The following is a 26,905-nucleotide window of genomic DNA, read 5'->3' on the forward strand; positions in this document are numbered from 1 at the left end:
TGAGCTGTTCATTGGCTTTCTCTTTCCGCTCCATCTCTGCAGATCCATTGCTTCCATCAAGTAATACAGTAATTTATTGGTTTGGATGTCCCACTAGAATATATTTAGCTCAAACTACGGTTTGCAAACCCACTTCAGACGATGATTTGTGATTCTGGTATACTCCCCAATCACAAATCATGGTTTGTCAATTCAGACGCCAAGCCACAGTTCAGCTTCCTTAACTATGGTTTGGTGTGAAAGCTGGGTGTTATGCAATGTTTAGTTTTAAAACAATAAACCCTGTTTGCCGGCTTTCTGCCAGACATTTCTCCAAGTTGTTTCAAACCTTCCTCGGCATCATGGAGTATAGTGGCCTGGCAATGGAATGGAATGGAATATTGCATAGCTAATGATGATGAATAATTTCTGCCCTTCTTTCCACAATAGACAGAATGTGCCAACTTCATCAGAGTCCTACAGCCTTACAACAGGACCCATGTTTATGTCTGCGGTACGGGAGCTTTCCACCCGGTCTGTGGCTACATAGAGCTTGGAACACACAAAGAGGTAATTTAATCCACTCCCAAATGGTGCATGACAAGGAATGGCTCTAACTTTCCCTCGCATCCATCATTCCCTTGAAAATACAGTCTATGGCCATATAAAAAATGATCTGACAGCCCTTTATACAAACAATAGGGCAATGTTAAGTTTTTGCCAGTCGTGTAAGAACTCATGTTCTCACATTTTTGATGTGTGCATATTGCACGTTAGCAAACCTCTGCGCTCAAAGAAGGTGATTAATATCATTCTGCACAGGCTGGCTTTTCTGGGTGATTAATGGTGCAACGGACCCATTGAACCCAGATGGCTTGTGTGACCTTCCCCAGCAGGGAATGGTAGCCAGAGAAAGGAAGCACACTAGGCCCATTTAAATGGGCAGGCTAGAGAGCTGGATTTGGATGTTGGCAACTCCAGTCCAAGTCCCTGCTAAAACATGTTTCTCTCTGGACCTCTCTCCATCCTTGGAGTGGAAGCCAGTCTTGTGTCGATCGTTCCATTGGGGAAAGGGAGTCTTCCTGCACTTTGGGGGCTCATTGAACTAGCCACCACTGGCACAACTCTTTAGCTGAATGTGGCCCAGAGCTTGTTAGAGGATACATGGAATGAGCATTCCAAAGTACGTTATACACGGATGCTACAGAAATTGAGCAATAATAATATTAAGTAAAGGAATGGCAAGGCGTATCATGCCTCCATTAGGTGTGCTGGGGACTGAGAGTTCTCCGCCACTGTGTGGTTTTTGTTTTGAGATTGATTGCACATTTAATGAAACGGTGTTGTATTTTGTTTCTGCTTTCGCATCATGTTGCTAATGCTTAATTTTGAATGTTTACGGTCCTCCGCCTCGGGACCTTTAGCTGAAGGGCAGATTCTGAAAGCTTTTAATGTGTAAACAAATAAATAGATAGATAAATGAAGGCTGCCTCTGATGGTGGGAAGGTCTCTGAGACACATAGTCAGCACCCCATCGAGACAAAAACAAAAGGGGGGAAAGTGGGAGAGAAGGAATTTGTCTTGCAAGAGCCTCACAGCTGAGTGTAGGCTTCCTCTATACAAAAGCCAAGCTGTGCTGTGGTGCCAAGTTCTTTCTATCTAATTCTGTAGCTTCAAAGGGCCAGATGACCATTATCCTAATCTTTGTAATTATCAAACAACACACTTGCGATTTGTTGCGAACCGAGACTCTAATCTCCTGTTGTGGAAGCAAAAATCTCAAGATGTTCTTCCTTCCTCTAATGAGCTTTTCATGCCTGCTGGTCAGCCTTTGAGACCTGCCAGCTACCTGCCGTCCTGGGCCATTCTGTAGAAAGATAAATGTCTGGCTGGTGATCAGATGGCTCACAACCTGGTTTTAAACTATGCAAGGCTCTCTCCAGAAGGGTCAGAGAGTTCAGCACAAGGAGATTAAAAAAATCTAGGCCTTCTGCCATTGCAGTCGATGCCAAGTCTAATTTCATGGAAGCAAGATGGCTGTGCCTTTGGTTATCGTAAAACTTACAGATGTGAGACCTACCCTGCTGAATCAGACTAGAATTTTAGCCAGAGGCCCCCGGGGAGCTTACAAAGTGGGTAGGAAGAGTGCAGCTATCCCTGGCTGTTCCTTCCCTGCTGCTGATCTTAACGGGTATACTTTTTTGGAACATGGCAGGTTCATGTTGCTATTGCCACCAACTGCCTTGCCCTCCAGGACACCCAAAACCCTTCAGGTTTTGGCCTTGCAAGGTTATGTTGCGTGTGTAGGTCCCCAGGCCACCCCTCAAATAACTTCACACATAACACGTAATTTTAGTTTTGGTTTTTTGGGCACTATTTTGGCCACAACTTTATTAAAATACAAAATCAGTGAGTGGTTGTTTAGACATTGGTTATTGCTATCTGTCCCCCCGCCTGGGACAGAACTGACATCCCGAGGTCCGATCGGTAGCCAGTAGAAGAGAAAGTCAAACTGGGGGGTCATTTGAGCTAAGCGTCGGACCCACGCCGCTCACCCCAGCAGCTCCCTGAAAGCTTGCCTGCCCGGTCCTATAACAAGGATTCCCATAACAGGGATTGGGCGGCCCTGGTCCCATAACAGGGATTGGACGAAATCTTGGCAAGCCCCAGGATTCCTTTAACGGAATTCCCTTCAGCGCAATAGGAGGGGCAGGCCCAGCCTGAGCCCTCCACCACCAGCATATTATAACCAATGCCTAACCACAACCTTACAAGTTGTGACGAATTGCTGAATAGTAGGCAAAACCAAATGGCACAGCCAATCACCAAATGGCAAATTCCTACTAGGCCCCTGCTCCAAAGCAGACGACCCCATGACAGGCAAAGCAAGGTCAACCGGAAAGAGGGCGGGCGGGCGGGTGATCCGATGCACTCTGCAAAGAGAAAGAGAAACCAGAGTGCACCAATATTTAAAGACTATGGTCCCACCCACCCAATTTGCAACATACAATTTGCCCCAGCAACCCGGTTACCCAATCATGATGCCAGGCAACAACTATTAACCTGCCTGGCAACAAGAGGCCTGGCCTGGTGGCCCACACCGCAACACGTGCTCTCATTTATTTCAGAACACGCTTTATCATTCACCAGTCATCCCACACATTTTAAACCAGGCTTTCTTGTATGTAAAAGGTTTGAAGAGTTCATTATCCTGGAGGGATAGCATGCTAGTCTTTCAAAGCAGTCTCTTAGCACCGTTCAGGTGAAGAGAGTCATGAAGAAGAGGAGCAGCCACAGTTCACAGATATGCATACCTGCAAATGAACTCTGAGCTCAGGTGTCAGTCTTCTCCCTAAGCACCAACACCTCCATTCTCCAGAGACTCTGCCTTTCCTTCTCCTGCAGCAGCTACCACCTTCTGCAGCCAGAGACAGCTGTAGAGAATGTCCTGTTCTTTTGCATGGGTCCAGGAAGAGGTTGGTGCCCTTCCGTCCTTCCCTTCCTTGGATCCCAGCACAAAGTCAGAGGATTGGGCTCACCATGCTCCAGCCTGCTGCAAATGGAGGAATGGGCGGTCCTTTCACTTCTGTGACTGGTGGGATGCCTCCTTCACTTTCCCTCACTGCAGAGGCAAGAGTAGTAGTCAGGCAGTTGAGTTGAAGGGGGTGGAAAGTACAAGACCAGCCTGTCAGTTCAGCTGCAAAGTTGCAGGGAAGCTTTTATGTGAGTTGTCCTGTTACGCTAAGCCTGCCTTTGCCTTTAGGAAGATAAACATGTCAATACATATATATGTTCTGACCAGGCTGTGGCTCCATTGAGCAGGGTGTAAACCTTGTACTGTGAACAAGCAGAGCTATCGCTGAGCATCCCAGTGCTACGCAGCTTGACAGAGCTCTCCCCTTGCCCAAACTAGGCTGACTTGTAACATATACAGCATCATCAGTTTAATGCTTTGCTTTTTAGAGACAAGAACATAAATCTGCACATGAAAGGGCAATATTAGGCAGCTATAGAAAGCGGCAAAGAAAATCTGAGCTGTATAATTCAGTTTGCTGCCTTTTCCTATATGGGCTTTTACGTTAGAAATCAGACCGCTCCTGGACTAATGAACATATCCTTTATACGCAGGATGTGACATTCAGATTTGATGCTCACAACTTGGAGTCTGGGAGACTGAAATGTCCTTTTGATCCTCAGCAGCCGTTTGCATCTGTCATGGCAGGTAAGAGTTTAGCAGAAGCAATGATTTCCCACTCATCATAGTATAAGAAGAACATTCGGTTTAAAACCTGGTGTTGCATATTGGCTGAGTGACTCTTATGAACCAGGAAGTTCCCTTTCCTGTAATGAACCTGCTATATGGCAAACTAAGGCCCAGTCCAATTTCCCCCTCTCCAGTCTCCAACATTGGGCTAATAATGGCAACCTTCCTTTTCAAGGTTGTCGTAAGGATTACGATGCATGCACTTGAAAGCCGCATATGAGGCAAACACTTGAAAGCTGTCTATAAATAAATGCCAAGATACCTACATGAAGAAGTATACCTCTGAATACCAGTTGCTAGAAACTGCAGGAGGGACGGGAGTCATGGACTAGATAAGCCACTGGCACGATCCAGCAAGTTCTTTATTGGTTTTTAGTATTTTGGTGAAAAATACTAGGTAAAATTAAAAAGGATAATTCCTTGGATGATTAAGATCCAGGTTTGGGGCAACTGCTCTTTGGTGAGAGAGCCCTAGCAGAGATTTGAAATCACAAAATATGCAGCAAAATACAGTGTAGGAAGATAGACTGTTAGACCTTTGAAATATAAGTTGCTTCCCGCTTCCCTTGGCATAGAAAAGGGCCACATGTTTGGTAAGTTAAAACCTCTTACAAACTCTTCAAAGCTCAGATACATGTGCTTTTCCACACAGCATTCAGAAAGGACAGGCAGTAAAATGTACGTTCCAAAGTAGCAAGAGTTTTAAAATTATTTGTATTGAAATATAAAAATGGCTTACTTAAGCCATGCACTCCAGTTTAGACCTCCTTGCTGGTAGGGTTCACATGGTGGACTGGGAGAACCATGAGTTTGGTAACCCTTCCTCCCAAGGTAAGGGTGTGTGTGACCTAGCCTGGCAGGACAGCTTACTCTATGGTCTTAATTAGAGTTAAGCATGTTGGTTATAGAATCATAGAATCATAGAGTTGGAATAGACCACAAGGGCCATCGAGGTCAACCCCCTGCCAAGCAGGAAACACCATCAGAGCACTCCTGACATATGGTTGTCAAGCCTCTGCTTAAAGACCTCCAAAGAAGGAGACTCCACCACACTCCTTGGCAGCAAATTCCACTGTCGAACAGCTCTTACTGTCAGGAAGTTCTTCCTAATGTTTAGGTGGAATCTTCTTTCTTGTAGTTTGGATCCATTGGTCCGTGTCCGCTTCTCTGGAGCAGCAGAAAACAACCTTTCTCCCTCCTCTATATGACATCCTTTTATATATTTGAACATGGCTATCATATCACCCCTTAACCTCCTCTTCTCCAGGCTAAACATGCCCAGCTCCCTTAGCCGTTCCTCATAAGGCATCGTTTCCAGGCCTTTGACCATTTTGGTTGCCCTCCTCTGGACATGTTCCAGTTTGTCAGTGTCCTTCTTGAACTGTGGTGTCCAGAACTGGACACAGTACTCCAGGTGAGGTCTGACCAGAGCAGAATACAGTGGCACTATTACTTCCCTTGATCTAGATGCTATACTCCTATTGATGCAGCCCAGAATTGCATTGGCTTTTTTAGCTGCCGCGTCACACTGTTGGTTATATTAGCCTGGATATCTCACACTCTTCTATGGTTATTATGAGCTGCTTCCAGTCACCTCTGAGCTAGAGAAATACTATGCAGCTTCATATGGAACACTTACCCAATTTATTTGAAGTAAAAAAAAAAAAAGGTAAAAGATAAAGGACCCCTGGACGGTTAAGTCCAGTCAATGGGGTGCGGTGCTCATCTAGCTTCAGGCTGAGGGAGCTGGTTTTTGTCTTCAGACAGCTTTTCTGGGTCATGTGGCCAGCATGACTAAAGTGCTTCTGGTGCAACAGGACACCGTGACAGAAGCCAGAGTGCATGGAAATGCTGTTTACCTTCCCATCACAGTGGAACCTGTTTATCTACTTGCACTGGTGTACTTTTGAACTGCTAGGTTCGCAGAAGCTGGGACAGAGCAATATGAGCTCACCCCGTCTTGGGGATTCGAACCACCGACCTTCCGATCGGCAAGCCCAAGAGGCTCAGTGGTTTAGACCACAACGCCACCTCCCGTCCCATGTATTTGAATGTATTTTAAGAACATGCCTGTCATAATCAACATAGCCAGTTTTTCCAAGCTCCTTCATTTATGTCATATTTGTGTATGCATTTCTCTCTGGGCTTCTCCACACTGACCTTTCCTCATCGCTTTCCAGGCACAGGCCATGCTGTAAAGCTCCATTTCTGAGTACTCTTTTCCGCCTCCAGAGCAGTCTCCACGAAAACCCGCTCTTCAAAGCTGAACTGGAGCAACCAGCAATCCAAGGAAAACCAGAATTGCCATTTGTCGCGCTCCAGCTTTAAAGAGAGGGTTTTCATGAGAAAAGCTCCAGGGCAAAAAAAGAAAGAAAGAAAATAAAAATTACTCGGAGCTTCAAAGCATGGACCTGTGCCTGGAAGCTAGCAAAAGTAAAGTGTGGACAAGCCCTAAGGGACACACATTCGCTTGCAGAAAGACCTGTTTCTTACTAGGGCTGAGTGAAAACAACTCCCCCAAATTATCTACTCTATTTGTAGGTGGCACAATTAGGGTGGGTGGGAATTTGTCAAATAGATTTGGGGGGGGGGCTGATATTTTCTTCCTCTGAGGTATTTTGGCTCCCTCAATGTAGAAAGAAAGCCTTGTTAGCTCATATTGTGAAATGAAGGATTTGGTCAGAAAATCGCTTTTCTGCGAAATTTCAACACAACCATGTTTACAAAAATGGCTGCTAACCTAGCCCCACTTACCTGGAAGTAATGAAGTCACTGAAATGAATAGGACCTACTTCTGAGTAGACGTGATTAAACTTGCACTGTAATGTACAATACCGCCCAGTCTTCTTCCTGCCTTTGAATCGTAGCTTTGAGTAGAGTCAGATACTCGCTGTCATGCACTGTAAGACTAATTCCTCTGTTTCTGCATGTACTTTGGCTATCTTTGTCACAGTTATTGTTTCTGAGCTCCTCCACATTTTCATTACTTGTCCATCAAGCTGTATGCCTTACAGAAGATAAGAGAGATCCACCCTGGCATTCTGACTTGTGCCAAAAGAGAAGTTTCTTTGAAGGATTGGTCACAGTGTATTTATAAAAAGAATATGACTAATGTTCACCCTTTATTCTCGGATAACGAGATTGATGATTCCTATTGCCTGACCCTGCTGAGGTCCCAGACTTCCATTATTAAAAAACAGCAACAATAGGACTTGTCTGTCTTGGAATGTTTTACCTCTTTTAAATGACCCTAAAGCATTCTTTAAAGACAGCTTGGAAAATTCCCCTAGTCTCCTTTTTCTTTGATACAAAGGCAATGATTTATTACAGAATTAAGCGGTGTTCTAAGAAACATTGCTGCACCTTTGAAATGTCACAAGGAGAGGATGCATCAATAGCTGAGTTGGTGGAAGCATAATATATCTAACAATGAATCTGTTCTACGAACAGAGTCCACTTTTAGGATGTGTCCAAGTGTCCAGGGCTCAAATTGCAAACCCTGTGGCCAGAGACTCCAGGGAGGTGGGTTTTTAAGGACACCTACCAACCAAGGGATGCGGGTGGCACTGTGGGTAAAACCTCAGTGCCTAGGACTTGCTGATCGTATGGTCGGCGGTTTGAATCCCCGCAGTGGGGTGAGCTCCCGTCGTTCAGTCCCAGCTCCTGCCCACCTAGCAGTTCGAAAGCACTCTTAAGTGCAAGTAGATAAATAGGTACCGCTTTATAGCAGGAAGGTAAACGGCATTTCCGTGTGCTGCGCTGGTGTTGGCTTGCCAGCGGCAGCTTCGTCACACTGGCCACGTGACCCGGAAGTGTCTTTGGACAGCGCCGGCTCACGGCCTCTAGAGCGAGATGAGCACGCAACCCTAGAGTCGGACACGACTGGCCCGTACAGGCAGGGGTACCTTTACCTTTACCTTACCAACCAAGGCAAGATTTAAGCGAAGGGAGGTGGAGCCAGATGGAAACTGGCAGTTAGAGAACTGAACTAACTATGTCAGGCAGCCCATGAGTCATACCCTGGGATCACCTTCCTATATCAGTACAAATCTACATCTGAGTTACAGCAGGGAAGGGATTCAAACAAAATGTGAAAAATAGGCAGGAGGAATGCACAACAACCTGGTCAAAGGCAACCATTAATGCAGATATTTTACAGGTGAGAATCACTGCAGTTGAGAGAGAAACCATTTCCCCAAAAGCAGCCAAGAGATAATAATAATTACAATAATGATAAATAGTCTTAATGAACAAGTTGCGCCATCACTCTTAAACATAAAGTTTCATTTTAGAGCAGGGGAACATCAAGGCTTAGAGATATGCAACTTGTCCATTGATCAGTCAATTAAAAATAGGCATGAGAACATAAGAGCCCTGTTGAATCAGGTCAAAGGCCCATCATCCCTTGCATACGGACCCTACCAGATGCCTATGGGAAGACCGCAGACAGAACTTGAGGGCAACAGCATTCTTCCTCATTGGAATTCCTGGTACTGGGGTCTTTTTGTTACTGGATTGGATTGATCTTTATTACGGCCATTGGCCCGTCACACAACAGTTTCCCATACCAACATAATGTACTTGAACCTCCAAATTTAAAACCGCCAAAACTTACAAAAAACAGACAAGAACCAAAGCAGAACAAAAACAAAAAACCAACATCATACATTACAATAAATTTGTAACATAAACATCACCCTCTGCTCATAAATTAATAGAAGACATCAATGGTGATATCACCTAGTTACATCCTAAAAAATAGATCATGGTTTAAAGGGATTTTCCGAGCCGCACAGGAGTCCATTTCTCTTCTTTAGGGATAGGACGCTGATCAAGAATCTGGCAACCGTGAGTGATCTTAGGGGGTCATCATCATTTAATAGATATCTCAGTTTGGCTTCATTCGTATCATCAGCAATTCCCTTTAGATATTGAGCAAGAAACTTGCTCCTGGCCGATGAGTGAATAGCACAATAAAAAATTATGTGATGCAACGATTCCGGTGCCCCACAATTACAATCACATAAGAGTGATATCTGTCCATTGGAGAATCTATTTCTCAGCACGTTCGATGGGAAGGTGTTGAATCTTGCCTTTACAAAGGCATATCTATGAGCCGAAGAAGTTAAGGAATTCAAATAGTTTGGGAGCCTTAAGAGGGGTAATAAACCAAGGTTTAGAGGTGAGCAGGTGCCATTGCCCAAGACCATTTTCTGCTGCAAGTCCATCTCCTCTAGTTTACAGGTTACTGTTCTTTTAGCTGGGACTATGTCCTGCTCTAGTAATTTGGATGGGGAGATTCCCATTGCCGTAATTTTCAGCTGTAAATTTTTTACCCATGGGCTCTGGAAATCATCTCTCCACGTGCATTGTATCAAGTACAGGTTTGGGAGATTGTGCCATAGAGATAACCAGTGACAAAGTATGTGCTTCCACAGAGCGTTTTCCAGGGATACAGTATTAAGTTCCATGCGTAACGCTGTATTACTTACACAGTTGGGCAGTTTCAATATCCCTCTTAAAAACTGATTTTGAATAACCTCTAGGTGAGATAGATTGACAATTTGTTACTGGATAATTGAGATCCAGAAATCCTGTATGATCTTCTGTCTACCTTCTGCGCACAGCCATGGTAAGGCTTTAGCCCCCTTCAGGTCAGATGAGAATTGTGGTGTAACATCTGCTCCTTCTCCCTTGATTGGCAGGTGATCTGAGCACTTTGGGGTTGGCCAGGGAAACTGACAGCTTTCAGTTCAAGCTTCCGCTCAGGAGCCATTGAAAATCCACTGCTTCTGTACCACCAGCAAAGGGTGGAAAACAGGGCTCATTCTGTGCCAGGATTTGGGTACAGAATCATCATATCCTAGGCCAGGCCAGCTGAAATCAAAAGCTCCCTGCATGGCAACTGTTTTATTATTGTGCAGTGGCTCATGGTGTGGTTTGCTCTGCTTTCTCCACATCGCCACAAACATTTGGAAAGGCAGGCTCTCATGGAATTGGTACAGCAGCTTTCTGCCACCACTTAGACTTGGAGCAACTTAAAGCAGACTCCAATGTGGCAGTGCCAAGGAGCATAGGCAGCCTTTAATCTCCAGCTCTTTCTATGTGGGAAAGCTTACCGCAGGAGTGGCAAGAACAAGACAGGCTCCTTGGCAAATACATTGTTTAGAGGCAGGGCCCAGGGTGAAGGGGCTGGTTCCTGTGTTTGCTGTCTTCATTCATCATGCCAGCTCTTCTGAGGCACAGGCATGGACACGGCTTGCAGGGGCCAGATGCAAAGGGGAAGAGGGGTGGATTGTCATGGGCAAGGATCCCTACCCTTTCTGAAGATTTGAAGGATGGTGAACACAGGGAGACAGTCAGCAATGTGTCCCCTTCTTAGAGACTTCATGGAAGAAGATGGAATCCCAAGGAACAGTGGCTGTATCAACAGAAATGTAGTGTCCCAATCAAGGGAAGTTATATTCTGCCTTGGTCAGACCGCAACTGTTCTGGGCACCACAAGGATGTCGAGAAGCTGGAACATGTGCAAAGGAGGGCAACCAAGATGACCAAGGGTCTGGAAACCAAGCCTTATGATTGAGATTGATTGGGAGTGTTTAGCCTGGATGAGAGGAGACCAGAGCCGTCTTTCCCATAGGGCTTAGTGGTGCACCAGGGCACCAGCCTCTCTGGGGCGCCCTAGCGAGTGGGGGAGCTGCGAGGCTTTGCCGGTGGCCTCTCCTTTCCCTGTATGCCCACCAGCTGCACCCCATCAACCATATGGCTGGCGGGCATGCAGCTTGCTTCCCAAGCCTCCATGGGAGGAGAGCGATCCCTGCAGAGGCTTAGGATGGAAGCAGCGCCCCACCAACTATATGGCTGGCAGTGGGCAGTTTGCCCCCCCCCCACTATCTGTGGAAATTTGGGGGTGCTGGGTTGATATTTGCACCCCAGCGCCGCATCTGCTAAAGATGGCCCTGGAGGAGACTGAGAGGAGATATGATAGGCATCTTCAAATATCTCAAGGGCTGTCACGTGGAAGAGGGAGCAAGCTTGTTGCTATGGAGGGTAGGACTCAGACCAATGGCTTCAAGTTACAAGAAAGGAGATTCCAGCAAACATCAGGAAAAACTTTCTGACCGTAAGAGCTGTTTGACAGTGGAACAGACTCCCTTGGGAGGTTGTGGACTCTCCTTCCTTGGAGGTTTATAAGCAGAGGTTGGATGGCCATCTGTCATGTCTGCTTTAGCTGAAATTCCAGCATTGCACGGGATTGGAGTCCCAGCTCTACAAGTCTATGATTCTATGACAAAACTGTATCTCCCCAAATTCCATCTTCTATCCAACTATTAATGGTACCTTCAGATTTTTTCCGATGAACATGGTGGATGTGACAGCAGGGCTGTAGAAATGGCTTCCAACTGTTGTTGATTGTATATGTTTCTCTGTGAAATCTGCAGCTAGAGAGGGTCTTCTTCCTGCTCCCTACACACACACACACACACACACACAGAGAGAGAGAGAGAGAGAGAGAGAGAGAGAGAGAGAGAGAGAGACTTTTATATCTTAATGAATCTATTTGGGCTTTCCTTGGAGTGCCCTCAGCTGTTTTATCTGAGACCGAACTCCTGCAGTCACTTCAGATGCCCTTTAGGGGAAGTTTGGCAGCAATGGTACCTGGGAATTCTTTGGAAAAATCACACGGAGAAAAGCTGATGTGTGAGCCAACGTTTGAAATGGAAATAAATCTGGAAATGACTTAAATGAACATTATCCTTTTTTTGGAAACCCGCTTGACAAAGTGCACCCAAACAACTTAACTGATGCACGCAAGCACATCGCTTCTTACGTATGCCACTGTTATTTCACTGTTCCATGTTCTCTTGTCTTCTAACAATCCACGATCTCCAGGCTCTTCATAGGAGCTAACAGGCATGCAGGAGAACAAAGAACAAGCCAAGTGCTGAAAGGTCCTTGTCACCAGAGGTTAAAGCAAGATGGGCTGTTTCTTTTAACCCTTTTTATCAGTCACTGAGCATGTCTGTCAGTTAGCAGACATTAATTACACCATTCATTCTTCATTACGACTCCTACCTTTCAGAATGTGTTGTGATCACTGCACAAAGGACTTGTGTCATCTGAAAATGGGGAAATTAAAAAAAACAAAACACTCTTCTGTTTGTTAATAATAATAATAATAATAATAATAATAATAATAATAATAATAATCAGACTGTATACACATAAAGCATACTTTGTTTTATCAAATTTCTATAGACACCATTAGATGTAATACTAAAACCATGACTGATGCTGAAAACAGCCTCTGGTGATCTCCCCCCTCTTCCTTTCTATACTATCTGGAAGAGTTTGCCTTGCGCTCTGACATTCTGCATTCTTCCTCCCCTCTCCATATCATCACCTCCAGTCACAGAGAAGGGTACAGGACTGGATAAGTTTTCCTAAATGTTGCATGGGGGCGGGGAGATAAAATGCACAGCTAGTGCTTTGTATGTCAGCCACATGTTTACAATCACATCTGGTTTGGCCCTAAATCAAGGATTTGGACATTTTCACATTGATTTTTTTAAAAAAAGTGTTTTGAAGTTGTTCTTTCAGCCATTATAGACGGTGCGTACGGAAGTTGGTAAGCTCAGGTGTCCACAGATGTCAAACGGTGTTGGAATAATTTGAAAACAATGGGGTCAAATGGATATAGAAAAAATAAGCAGAGACAGAGGATTTGCTTGGTAGGGATACTGCATGCAAATCATGTTTTGGATAGTGTAACAAGCTCACAGCTATTGAACGGAGGGCTGTCTGTCTTCCTGTCACTTGATGCAATAATTAAACACCTCACAAGTCTTCAGCTTTAAAATGCTGCTCCTGGTTTGCAGTATCAGCTGATGCAAGTGAATTTGTAGATGAATTCGGAATGCTGTCTGAACAGAACCTCTGGATACGGAAATGGCATCGTTCCCTCAGTGTCTGATTTGCCCTTGATTTCCCCCAGATGTTGTTGGACTACAACTCCCATCATCCCTGAGCTCTGGCCTTGGCTAGCTAGGGGTGATGGGAGTTGTAGTTCAACAACATCTGGGGACCCACAGGTTGAGAAAGGCTGGAACAAAACAGCACCACACACGTGAACAAAGCACCCACAGGTTAAGTGGAGCCCTGAGATTCGCAGAAGCATGTAAATATTTTTTTTAAAAAGTCTATTAAGTGGGAGAAACTCCCGAAACATCCCAATAGTGTGATCCGAGTGTGCTTAGCTGCCACAGAGTGCAGAATGTGGCTGGGTTTTGGGGAGCTGTGGGGCGCAAAGCAGACTGGTATGGAGAAGGGGCACGGCTGATGGAATGGCACACTGCTACATTTTGTTGCAGCTCCCACTTGCTCCTCTGAATTTCAGATTCAAGGGACCTACAATGGGAGGCCATTGGCTGCCCACTGGAATGCTGGAGTAACTGAGCAATCTAGGCAGGTTGGTTTCTTAAAAATGAAAGTAAAGTTTTTGGCTCCAGGGAGAAGAAAAAACAACAACATTTGCAATGGTTCTGAGATCACAGGCCTACATGCCTCTTTTGAGATTGTCTACAAAATAAGAGCAACCACTGTCTGCATACCTTAATCCTAAATAATGTGTTTCTGTTTGTTTTCCATTTGTAGATGAATATCTGTATTCTGGAACGGCCTCTGATTTCCTTGGCAAAGACACTGCTTTAACACGTTCTCTGGGTTCGTCACAAGACCACCATTACATCCGGACTGATATTTCAGAACATTACTGGCTCAGTGGTAAGAGAACTAAGCATGTGTCACTAGGGAACGCACAGTCTCTGTTTTTGAGCCCAGAAACCTGTTTTACTGCATAGTCTAGTTGTCATCTATATACAACTGCAGACACAGACATCCTGACGTATTTCCTTCTGTTGGGTTCAAGGCCTCAACCCAACCCTCTGCAGGTACTCTGATGAACACCTGGAACTTCTGTACAGGGCAGTTCCATGTTTGGAATGGATATGTGTATATGCGTAACTGTTCGTGCCACTGCAGCCAACAAATTACCATTGAAATTTACATCTCTAGCTCTGCAGAAATATCAAGAAGCCATAAAATCCTGGCCTAGGAAAGCAGCTTGGAATGCAAAGCCTACACTTCATTAGGTACCTTGATCTAAGGCAGATTTGATGCTCATTGGCAGAGTAGCCCTGGCATCTCCAGTTAGGGCTCGGAATATTCCCTTCCTGCAACCCTGGTTGTTAGTCACTGGTTACACAATTGCTGAGCAACATGGAGCGATGGTCTGCCCCAAAACAAGGCAGCTTCTTATGTTCCAGTTTTGCCTAGGCAGGCAGGTACCCTAGGAAAACAGAATGTGCAGCAAAGTTAGACATGTGCGTTCTAATCTGGAGTTTTCCAAATAAACCTGGCTACAGGCTTCCAGATGCGAGCTCCACACCAGCAGGTGGGGCTTGGCTGTACTTCTCTGTTCTTACACCCAACCATTCCTCCTCAATTTTCCATGCATGCAGTATGCCGCATAGGCGGTATGCATGCAGATGTTTTATACCCGCACATCTAATTGAAACGAAAACAAGCAAACGAAAACAGAAACTGTGCAAGAGCAAACACCACCGGCCTCAATTATCATGCCTCACAATGGGCGAAATGGAAGCTTGTGTTGTTGTTTGGGGTGGGGTGTTGCAATTTCAATTTGCTTTTTTTAAAAAAAAATGTTAATCCTGAAGTCTTCCGCAAGAGTGATATTTATTTGCCTTGCGTGTATAAGGCTTCTACAAAAATGACAACGTGGTTCTTCACAAGATCTGTGAAGTAGTAGCAGCAGTAGCATTTTTTTCCCATTAATGTATGTAATAGAGGAGAGCAAGAATATTGCTCCCTTCTCCCTTCTCTGCCCTTCCTGCAGGAGCCCAGCAGGTAAAGTGGTTGATCTGGCTTCACTTTTTACTGGCACCACCCACCCAATTTAGGAATGCAGCCTTCATGTATGTCTTTTAAACAGTTAATTTTAGATCAAAACCAGTTATCTGTATCTCTCTGAAACACTGAGGTTGAAATCCAATCTCCTTAGATAGGAACATCTCTCTTTTGGACCATAAAGGTACATTTCATGCCTGCAAAAAGCAGTTTAAATATCACTAAGGGGAACATTAAAAGAGCTTCCTAAATGGAAGTACTGCTTTTCCTTTCCTAATAAGATAATTTTTAAACACTAGTGAACGCTTTTAAAAATCACCACATGCACACACACACATATACACACACTCTCGAGCAATACCCCAAACCACAGACACAGATTTAAAGACACATTTTATACACAGTCCGTCAACCGGATATTTAAATGTGTTTCTTTTGGCCATTAATTGTCTCCTCCATGGAGGACCTGGCTTCCCATAATTCAGGGTTACTCTGCGGTTGTGATGGATGACTTGCAAAGCAAAGATCTCCTGACCAAAAGAACATGGTGACTTCCCAGCAATGCACAGAAGGGCCATTGTATGCCTTGCAGCCTTCAGCAAGACAATGCTCTGCTTTTTGAATTCTCACTCCCTGGCAACCTTCACTGCATTTCTGTGCGCTGATCCTATATCCTATGCCCTCCTTAATGGCAAGATATGAAGCCGCCCCTGGAGGTGTCCCATCTTTTTGTCACTGAGCTCTTTTCTTGCACAAATCTGATAGAAATCAACGGAAGTGGCTCTGAGTGCGGAAGCCCCCCGCCGTAGCAGACCCATGGTGGCTGTGCTGCTGGCCTAAGTAGTCAGAAGGGAATGGTAGGAATAGCCTCCCTGAAAGGTCACAGTGATACTTGCCTGAGAATTGGCTCTATGCAAGCAAGTGAAGAGAAATGGGAATTGGAAGCAGCTTTGGAGCTTCTGGAAAAAGGTAGCAGAAAAAGAGAACTGAAGGCGAGACCATCTGTATGTCTGCCCTGGAATGAAGAAAGAATCAGGGAAGAGGTTAAGGACAACCTTTGAGGACACAGGGAAGCATCATAGCAACAACTAGATGGAGCAGTTGAAACAATGTCCCCTCCCCAGCCTCCCTCTCTTTCATGGTGGTGCCGAAGCGGGCTTGCTGATCAGAAGGTCAGCTGTTCGAATCCCTGTAACGGAGTGAGCTCCCATCGCTCTGTCCCAGCTCTTGCCAATCCAGCAGTTAGAAAGCACACCAGTGCAAGTAGATAAATAGATACCGCTGTGGTGGGAAAGTAAATGGCGTTTCCATGCGCTATGATTTCCGTCACAGTGTCCTGTTGCACCAGAAATGGTTTAGTCATGCTGGCCACATGACCCGGAAAGCTGTCTGTGGACAAACGCTGGCTCCCTCAGCCTGAAAGCGAGTTGAGTGCTGTAACCCCAGAGTCACCTTTGACTGGACTTAACCGTCCAGGCGTCCTTTACCTTTTTACCTTTATTGCGGCAGGCACACAGTCTAAAGCAGATATAGTTGTGACACAGATGCGATTGCAAAGCTGCTCCCCTTGACTGCCTCTTGGGTCACACCAAGACCATGGAGAGGGGATGCCACTTCAGAAGTCCCTTCGGAGGGGAAGCACCAGCAGGGGAACTGTTACATCGTGCGATACGTATTTCTCATTGGCCGTTGGGAATGTGGAGATGTTCCTTGGCTTCACCATTTAGTATTTTTGAACACGGACCTTTAGGGCCAGAGCAGGTGCTTTCATCCAGTGTTGCTTTGCAGCTTGTTGCTTGTGGTTTCGGCACAGGAAAGCTGCACGAGAAGCCTGGCCTTGGCTCTGATAGAGTTCTCGATTTTGTTGGACTGCCTGGTTGTGGGATTCTTATGGGCCACATCCCTCTGGGTCACCCTATCGAGCTGAGGCAGACATCCATGTGTTGCACAGATGTAGGAGCCAGCCTTTGGGGAACCGCACTGCAAAGGGAACCATATTAGAATCATAGAATCATAGAGTTGGAAGAGACCACAAGGGCCATCGAGTCCAACCCCCTGCCAAGCAGGAAACACCATCAGAGCACTCCTGACATAGCCAATATTAATTGGCTCCAATTGCATTTGAAAGGAACACATCGGCTTAGAGAAAGATTGGGAACACACTGGACATTGTTAGAGCTCCTTTACCCTTGACCATTGTCCCTACTGGATGGGGCTGATTGGAGTTGCATTCTGGCATCAGGCAGAGAGCACCAGGTTTCCACTCCTGGCTTGAATGCCAAAACATTCGTATGGTGCCATGAAGACTTTTCACAGAAAAAATGAGTGTTTCATTAGTATATTATAGTTCAGGCTTCCTTTCTTCAAAGAGATGATTGAGGATGGTCCATGTGGTGGCAGTGGGAAGCATATTTTATCCCTTGTAACAATCCAGTGAGGTAGGTTAGACAAAGGAATAGGATCTCATCCAAGGATCTTGCCCACTGAACTTCACAGCTGAGTCGAATTACTTTTTCTTTTTTAAAGGATTTTAAATTTGAACCCGGGTCTCAGTCTCTAAGCACACTGGCCTGTTCTGTTCTCTTCTGTTCTGTGTCTGTTAGTGTGTCTGAAATCTGACATAATGTCTTAAGTCGAATGCTTTTAGAATTTGTGTTATTCTGCTAAAGTTCAAGAGATTCCCAAAATTGCTTTCTCAATGTAATCATGTTTCACTCCAACAAAAAGACCACTATTAAAATTGACGTAAAGTTTGTATTTTCTGGGTGTTCTGGTGTCAAGAAATTGGCTGATGATAGTATTACAATTAAAGAAAACACAGACACATAAATATACACACACACTAAAGATTAAACCACCCATTCCTGTTTTGGCCTTCCATGAAAAATGGTGCACACTTAAGTAATTGTGCAATTAGTATTAAATTGCTTATATAGGAATGAGACAGATTTCCCCCTTTTTCAACTATATTTTGTTCTCTCAGCTGAATAGTTCACTTCACTGCAAGGAAAAGTCCACAGCTTAGTGGTAGAGAACAAAAACTCCTAAGTTCAGTTAACCAGCATTTCCAATTAAAAGGATCCTAAGTAACAGGCAATAGGTCAGGGACTTTTCCCAGACCTGACCTGGCTGAGCAATGATCTGAATCAGCAGAGGGAAATTTCTTAGGGCAAGAACTTTTTGCTTATAGTGGCAGGTCTCAAAAGGACCAGTCCTTTCCCAGGCTTTTAAAAGATGCTGAGGCCCTGTTATTTTATTTATTTAAAGGTGTTTATAAGCGGCTTACTATTTTAAAATCTCTGAACAACATAAAAGCAATAAACTTCATCAGTAAAACAAAAATGCCGCACAAACCCAGTAAAACAGTTGTATAAAAGCGCATACAAACAAAGAAAAGTTGGAATTCCAGGAAGTCAAAGCAATAAAAATGTAATGGGGGATTCTTCACCTGCTGTATTTATGTTATTGTGTTATTGCATTTCTGTGTTGGGGGAGGGAGGGAGAACAGCCAGGCCTATCTCCCTTGCCTGAGCTCATATCCTTCTGGGACTTGAAAAGATGTCGTAGTCATCAGACAGATAGCTGTATGGGAGCAAAGTGTGCTCAAACTCACTACCCATAATTTTTGTGTTCCAAAACTCTATGTTATGGGGCTGCGGTGGAACAAAATGGAAGACTGTGCAAGCTTCTTCACAATAAGTGATGCTTGTGACCTATAAAGTGTCCCTGTGCAGGATAATGAAAACACCAAGAAATTCTGAGAGCTCAGAGTCTCCACTCTCAGAGCAGCCTGCCTTATTGGTCTTTGCATGATCCTATGCAAGCCTGTATACTCAGACACAAGTCCTACTGTGTTCCATGAAACTTACTTACTCCCATGTGAGTGTGTATAACATTGCAGCCTCCCTGCTCTGCTCTAATCTTACTCCTCCAGACCACTTTCTGCTGGGAGGGATACTGAGTAATGTGTTTCTCCTATTGCAGATTGCAGCAGAATTGATGTTACAGGTGGCTGCCTGTTGTGCCTCTGCATGAGTCAGTCTCTGCCTTGGCTTTGCCTCCTCCTCCTCCTGATTTGTACAGAGATGTAGTGGAGATTACATTAGCCCTTTCTTTAAAAGTGATGTGCATTGCCAACAATGATTCATTTTAAAAACTATTTAAGCGTGGTCTTGGGACTCTTGCTCTAACACTTTTAAAAGGAGGGAGCTTGATGCCATGGAAAAGAGGCCAAGAATGTGTGAGGGCCCCATTCACACAGACACATTGGCAGTGAGTTTAAATGCACACTGGAAGTCATGTCCACACCATGCTCTGGATGACAAATCATATTGACATAGTATGCATGCATGCTGGTCCAGTTCATGCAAACAGGAGTGAATCTGGCCTAAATGACAAAATGCTTGTAGATGAATGAGTGGTTTCCTATGGTAGCAAGCCAGGATGACTGAATGACCCTGGTGGTTAACAGTATGACAATGTTACCTTTGACTTCCATTCTTTTGTGTCATGGCCGACATTGCATTAGAATCAGAAGTGTAAGACGAATTCTGATTGTTCAACGAGGAATTCACCTAGGACAAGTGTGGGGAAACTTTAGGTTCTGCCGCTGTTGCTGAACTACAGATTCCATCAGCTCCAGCAGTCTTGGCCAATGGCCAGGGGTGATGGGAGTTTTAGTTCAGCAATGTCCAAAGGGCCAGAGGTTCACCACACTTGACTTCAGAGAAAGAAGAGGTGAAGAGCACACAATCCCACCACCCAGGGATGAAGAAAACTGTGGCCTTCCAGATGTTGGATGGATTCCAACTGCTCCATCAGTGCCAGCTGATGCTGGCTGATGGTCCATCAAGATCTGGAGGCCCCATTGTGGTTCAGGGTAGGAAGTCTTCCTTCTGCACCCGCCTCAGTGTCTTGTGTCATCTCATAGGAGTTAGAAAGCACAGATCAATGCAGTTACAATGTTTGGTATTTTGGGTGTCTTTTAGGAGCAAAGTTTATTGGACTCTTCCCTATCCCGGACACATATAATCCAGACGATGACAAAATCTATTTCTTTTTCCGAGAAGTTTCTCAAGATAGCAGCACCTCTGACAAAACCATCCTTTCCCGAGTTGGCCGAGTCTGTAAGGTGAGCAATGAGAATATATGCAAAACTCACTCTCTAGTTTTGTTTCCTCGATAAATATTAATTGCCCAAGGGAGGAAATAACTTTCCTCAAAGTACTGTCTAGGTTACCTACAATAATATGGATTACTAATGGAGTCTCGCATTCTCTCAACTGGTCCTTCACTGTTGGTTTGATAAGCCAGCTGTGAGTTTGGAATTCTTATATTTTCACAGTTGATAATGAAGTTAAATAGTAGCCAGTTTAATTACCTGCCTCTGAATAGACTCTCATTCTACATTCACAAATCACCGCTAACCCAAACAAACTAATCCACTCCTGTTTTTTTTTAGTTTTCCAGTATGTATTCGCTATTGCTCTCCCCCCATAGCATTTGGTCTGTGTTCTTTCACCCATTCATCACCTTCTGCTCCAGTGTATTATTTCCCAGAATTCAAAGGGCTGTGCGGAGCTGCTCTTATATTTTCCTTGCCTGAAACAACCTGGCCTGCAGGTTTGTGGTACTCTCACACTTTCTGGTTCCATCCACATTATTTATTATGGCTAGAATCCCAAGAACAGGGCTTTGGGCTTGTGTTTCTCAAGCAGCAAACCACTGCCACCATCACATGAGAAATCACTTTTGAAACTGGAGGGAATTTCCGAAGGAGATAGCATTGCGGGGAGGGTCAGCTGTTTAAAAACCTGGGTATGTTCAAGCTTTTGGGTGTGCCTGAAATAGCGCTTTGAATCCCAGCCAATATTTATACATTGCATGCTCTGCCCGAAGGGACCCAAGCCAAGGTATGAGCTTTAATGCACAACAGGTATCCCAGAACAAAAGAACTGCAAAACTCAAATATGACCAAGCACTGTAAAATCAGTTTAAAGTCAACAGTCAATGACAACAGTAGTCAATCAATAACCGCCCCAGGTAGAAATCTCAGCAGCCATCAATGAAATACCCTTTTGAACACTAATTAAAACATATTTTTAAAAGGAGATTGCTTGCAGACCAAGGAAGTCATCAACCCTTTGTGGCTTAGGGCCCTCGTATTTATGGGACAGCCTCTCCTGGTATGCCCCACAGAGGACCTTAAGGTCCATGGATAACCATAGTTTAGAGGTCCCGGGCCCTAAGGAAGTCAGACTATCCTCCACCAGGGCCAGGGCCTTTTCAGTGATGGCTCTGACCTGGTGGAATGCTCTGTCCCATGAGACTAGGGTCCTTCAGGATTTAACCTCCTTCCATCAGGCCTGCAAGACAGAGCTATTCCACCTGGCCTTTAATTTGAATTCAGCCTGGTCTTTTATTTCCCTTCTCTTCTCTTCTCTTCCCTCCCCCTTCCCCTTTTATGAAAATCACCTGCTCTGAGACCCCACAGCTAATTCTCCCCTGGCCTCCTCGCTGGCCCACGTTCAGCCAGCTAGCCCTGGTGATTATCTAATGCTTATTTCCCCTACATTGATTTCTGAAATTGGAATTTTATTGTTATCAATGTTTTTATAATGTATTTTATGCTGCTTTTACAATTAAGTGTTTTAAATTTGTTGTTAGCCGCCTTCAGCCTGGTTATTGAACCAGGAAGGGCAGGGTATAAATAAAATTTATTATTATTATTATTATTATTATTATTATTATTATTATTATTAGGTGGGTGTCCTTTGGGAACATGTTTCACAGCGCCTTGCCAGGGCAGTGTTCCGTGGCAAATAAAGTGTTGTTCTTTCATCATTGTCTTCCTGCTTCCCCTCTCAACTCCTTGGAATAAACATGTTGCTAAAGGAAACACAGGCCAAACATAGATAAAAAAGCAAGGAGAAAGGCGGCTATCAGTTCCACAATGTAAGAGAAAGGCGACTGACTGCTGTACAGTCCTCTAACTTCCTTTGCTCTTTTCTGGAAAGAGCTTCCAGGATTGTTACCAGCCAAGTCCACTCACCCACTCCAAGACGCGGATGGCACTGTGGGTAAAACCTCAGTGCCTAGGACTTGCCGATTGTATGGTCGGCGGTTCGAATCCCCGCGGCGGGGTGAGCTCCCGTCTTTCGGTCCCAGCTCCTGCCCACCTAGCAGTTCAAAAGCACCCCTAAGTGCAAGTAGATAAATAGGTACCGCTTTATAGTGGGAAGGTAAACAGCGTTTCCGTGTGCTGCGCTGGTGCTGGCTTGCCAGAGCAGCTTCGTCACGCTGGCCACGTGACCCGGAAGTGTCTCCGGACAGCGCTGGCCCCCGGCCTCTTAAGTGAGATGGGTGCACAACCCTAGAGTCGGACACGACTGGCCCGTATGGGTAGGGGTACCTAAGTCCACTCACAGAAAGCCTTGAGCTCCTGCACTCCCTCCTCTAATGCCCCAAGAAGACACCAGAAACTCCCACTGATAATTAACCATAGTTTATTATGTCATCCAAAACATAACCCGACTGTTCATAAACTGTGGTGAGGTTCAATTAACCATTGTTAACCACCAATTGTCATGTTTTGAACAACACAATAAGTTGTGGTTCTCCTGAAGTCAAAACAAAAGCACCCAGCCTCCTCGTGGGGGTGTTAGAGAGGGAGGGAAATTGTACTGGCACAAGGCTGGCAAAGGCTCAGTCTCATAATCCAAAATGGTGGGTTTTCTTTGTGTCCAAACCAGCCCAGATACTGTCCGAACAGCTCAACTTAAGGTCAGCACTTTCATCAGCTGGAATTTTTCTCCCTGCAGCCAGTGAAAGTTTAACTGGCACCTCCTTCCTTCTATGAAAGAGCAGTGATGGGGAACACTTCGCCAATTCCATGTCTGTCTTTGTGACCTTTTAAAGATGCAGGATCTCTGCTAGAAAAAAGGGGGTGGGTACCTTAGTGGTAGTTTTATGAAGATAAAGCAAGATAAGGATTGTACAGAATTTGTCACACGGATTTTAATAACATATTCAAATCCGTGCCAGGATCTGACTGCTGAGACTATAGCTCAGCTACAAAGTGTATGCTTCGCATATGTAGGGCATCTAGTTCAAGCCTTGACTCAGATAAAGAAGCTGAAGATATGGGGAAGAGATCGACTGTAGACTCTCCAGAGTGGGAAACATTTTTCATCCCAGGGGGAAACATCCGTCTGTGGAAAACCTTGGGAGGGGGAACCTTCAAGGTTGGAACAGTGCTTTTTTCCCCTAAAAAAAATGTTTAGGGCTACTCTCGATGAAATACCACCCCTCAATGAGGCCAGACTTAGATTCACAAAATGTTTATGGGTCCCCCCAGAAAAAAAAGCACTGGGTTTGACTCTGCATAAGGCAGCTTTATTGCAAGACTCTTTGTTGCCCCCCCCTTCAAAAAATTAAGAAGGGGTTGGAGCTAGGGATGGATGGAATGAATTTATTTCTGGTGTGGGTCACACACTGTACAGCTGCAATCGCTCTGCTCCTTTAGACCCTGTCACTCTTAGCTTGAGAGTGAGGCCTGCCTGCCTCGAACCTCTCTAGCTGAACAGATTGGGGGATGATTTGCAGTTGTGTGGGTGGGAGGCAGCTCCCTGGTCTGAGAATGGACAGAGCTGAGCACAACCATTGAGGGGAAAGGGTTAAACGGCGTAACCAAGTTGACATCAGGGCTGTCCCTCTGGGTCAAACATCTGTCAACGTTCTCATCTTACCCGGTGATTAGAGGATTCAGATGTCCTGTAGTATTGTGTGGGTTTCTTTCACCATTTCTAATTTTGAGAAAATTATTTTTTAATTTGTATTATTTTGACTCATGCTTCTTTCTTTTCTTTTAAAAAAAGAACCATCAAACCGCCCCCGCCCCCCTGATTTTGGTTGCATCATTTTTCATTCTGCATATCACCTAGGGGATAGTGTTATAAATTGCGAGGAAGTGCTTTCAACGTCCACGGTCGGACTGAAATGCATAATTTGTCATGACAAGTGGCATTTCTGATATTTTGCTTTTCTTTTCTTAAAGACGTTATCAGCCGCTTATCTGCAGTAGCTGGCATTTCTTCGTCTGCTTGGGGGGAAACTAGAATGTTCCCACTAATATCAAATGAAGTGCAGCCAATGTCTTGGCTTTGTTTTGTGTTTTCCCCTCCCGGTAGGATTAGGCGTAGAAAATGCAAAACAAGTTTAACTGGCAAATACAGAGCTGCTGCCATAACCTGTGAACAGTGTTTGCACATTTAAATAAGGGTAGGTGACTCATGGAATCATAGAATCACAGAACCGTAGAGTTGACAGCGACCCTGAGGGTTATCTAAGTCCAAGATTCTTCTGTTTCTTGCCACTTTCTGCCCATTTCCCCAGGCCAGGAAGGATGGAGTTTGGAATAGGAGCTGTTGCTTCAGACTGACAGCTGCTTATCAAGGAGGTGGAGACTTCACCCCTTTCTGGCTCTCAGCCAGGCCCTGATCCTGGCAGGTGCTTCCATGTTCTTCTCTGTTCTCACCCTGTCACTTCACCCACGCTGAGGCAAATGGAGAGACTGATTTTACCAGTCATGAACAGTGACCAAGGGTCTGGTAAAACCTATCTCTTATCTACTCACACTCATGTTTGAGCCGAGGCACAGGCCAATGGGAGGGTGCAACTTCAGTTCATAGGGAAAGAGCTCAGCCTACTTCTCTGTTGCTCTTCTTGGATGACATGGAAATAAGTCAGTGGAGAGCCAGCACTGCTCACTCTTTTAGTCATTCTACACATGAGGGACCCTGTTTAAAACCAGTTGCCAAGCAGGGCTTTACTAAATTCCAAATAGATTGGGTCTATTGCTTTGCCTGCAGAAATGACTATTGCAGATACAGTGGTACCTCGGGTTACATACGCTTCAGGTTACAGATGCCGCTAACCCAGAAATAGTACCTCGGGTTAAGAACTTTGCTTCAGGATGAGAACAGAAATCGTGCGGTGGTGGTGCGGCGGCAGCAGAAGGCCCCATTAGCTAAAGTGGTGCTTCAGGTTAAGAACAGTTTCAGGTTAAGAACGGACCTCTGGAATGAATTAAGTACGTAACCAGAGGTACCACTGTATTAATATTGTGCAGTTTGAAGTACAGTTGGATGCATGAAAACTGACTCCTTTTTGGAAATGAAACATTATTAAGGCCCATGCATTTAATTAAAACTTTACTTGCAGAACTGTCTTCAAAACAAAATGAAAACATCAATTGATACATCCAAACAATTCCATAAGACACGTGCCAGTCCAAGGCATAGACTCAGCATCTTACAAAATATGAAATAATTTCAACAGACCTGGAAGCAGAGGTCTGTCTCTCCCCACAGCCTTGCACCCTGCCTGAGGCTGTTTATGTGGACAGCTATTTACACATCCTTACTTTCACAGAGCCTGGGAACAAAGAAAACAAGGCAATTCCCTTCAAAATGGCGAATTTGCAATTCAATATCTCTCTTGTGATCTAAGGTTAAACACTCGTGTTAGCTAGCAGAAAACAACGGCAGTTAATTATCACCTCAGCTAGAGCTCAGAAACCCTTAGAATACTGCAGTGGGATTTCTCCAGAGTTAGCAGTACAGTGGTACCTCAGGTTAAGAACTTAATTCATTCCAGAGGTCCGTTCTTAACCTGAAACAGTTCTTAACCTGAGGCACACTTTCGCTAATGGGGCCTCCTGCTGCCACTGCACCGCTGGCGCGTAATTTCCATTCTTATCCTGGGGCAAAGTTCTTAACCTGGAGCAACCACTTCCTGGTTAGCAGAGTTTGTAACCTGAAGCATCTGTAACCCGAGTAATACATATTTAGGCATTTTCCATTTATGTGTCAATTAAACAATTATACTTCACATCAACTGTCTTCTCAAATGATCCTGACATGAAACATGATCCCATAGCATTCGTAGCAAAGTCACATCCTACGAGATACTGATATTGTTAAGGGAATATTGATACCCTTATTGGTGTCAATCAAAGACATTCCAGTATTGTCATGCACCGTGCAATTATTCAAATAAAGCATTATTTCGAAATGGCAGGGTTTAAAGCGCTACTTGGTGATCGGTTCTCAGAACTTCACTGTGATGGATTTCACAGAAAAGGATCACATGCATTCTCGGTTAGAGTTTAGTACTGTTTGGGAGTGGATAGCTAAGCACGTAGGTGCACCCCATTTCCCCCCTTAATTGGTGCTTAGTTAAAAACACAAAGACCCAGACCTAATCCCCTCTCCCCTGAGGTGCACTTCACAGACCATGAACGTAACATTGCAGCCCATCACTGCATTTCTAACAGTCCTGGCCTTGATGATTAGAACACACACATGAGAACATTTTGCTTTGCTTAGGCTATTATACTGGTACCTTCTAGCTGGGGGTCTGTTTGTGATTTAACCTGGCCCATTTTGCTAGCCACATTTTCCCTTCTATATCATTAAACATAATGGTTGTTGTTGTTGTTTAGTCATTTAGTTGTGTCCGACTCTTCGTGATCCCATAGACCAGAGCGCGCCAGGTCCTTCTTTCTTCCACTGCCTCCCGCAGTTTGGTCAAACTCATGCTGGTAGCTTCGAGAACACTGTCCAACCATCTCGTCCTCTGTCGTCCCCTTCTCCTTGTGCCCTCCATCTTTCCCAACATCAGGGTCTTTTCCAGGGAGTCTTCTCTTCTCATGAGGTGGCCAAAGTCTTGGAGCCT

General features: G+C 44.8%; 1 protein-coding gene and 1 long non-coding RNA gene across 2 annotated transcripts in view; both read left to right on the forward strand.

Moving 5' to 3' along the window:
* The window catches only part of LOC144328074 (uncharacterized), a 363,019-nt gene that overhangs the window by 265,799 nt on the left and 70,315 nt on the right, over positions 1-26,905 (forward strand). The gene's annotated exons all lie outside the window — the stretch shown is intronic.
* The window catches only part of SEMA3D (semaphorin 3D), a 172,839-nt gene that overhangs the window by 76,254 nt on the left and 69,680 nt on the right, over positions 1-26,905 (forward strand). The window contains exons 5-8 of the mRNA XM_028728773.2: positions 430-549; positions 4,108-4,201; positions 13,898-14,026; positions 20,158-20,300. Coding sequence (XP_028584606.2) covers positions 430-549; positions 4,108-4,201; positions 13,898-14,026; positions 20,158-20,300 — 486 coding nt within the window. The remainder of the gene's footprint in view (positions 1-429; positions 550-4,107; positions 4,202-13,897; positions 14,027-20,157; positions 20,301-26,905) is intronic.

The sequence above is a fragment of the Podarcis muralis genome, chromosome 6 (genome assembly GCF_964188315.1).
Source record: "Podarcis muralis chromosome 6, rPodMur119.hap1.1, whole genome shotgun sequence".
Lineage (NCBI taxonomy): Eukaryota > Metazoa > Chordata > Lepidosauria > Squamata > Lacertidae > Podarcis > Podarcis muralis.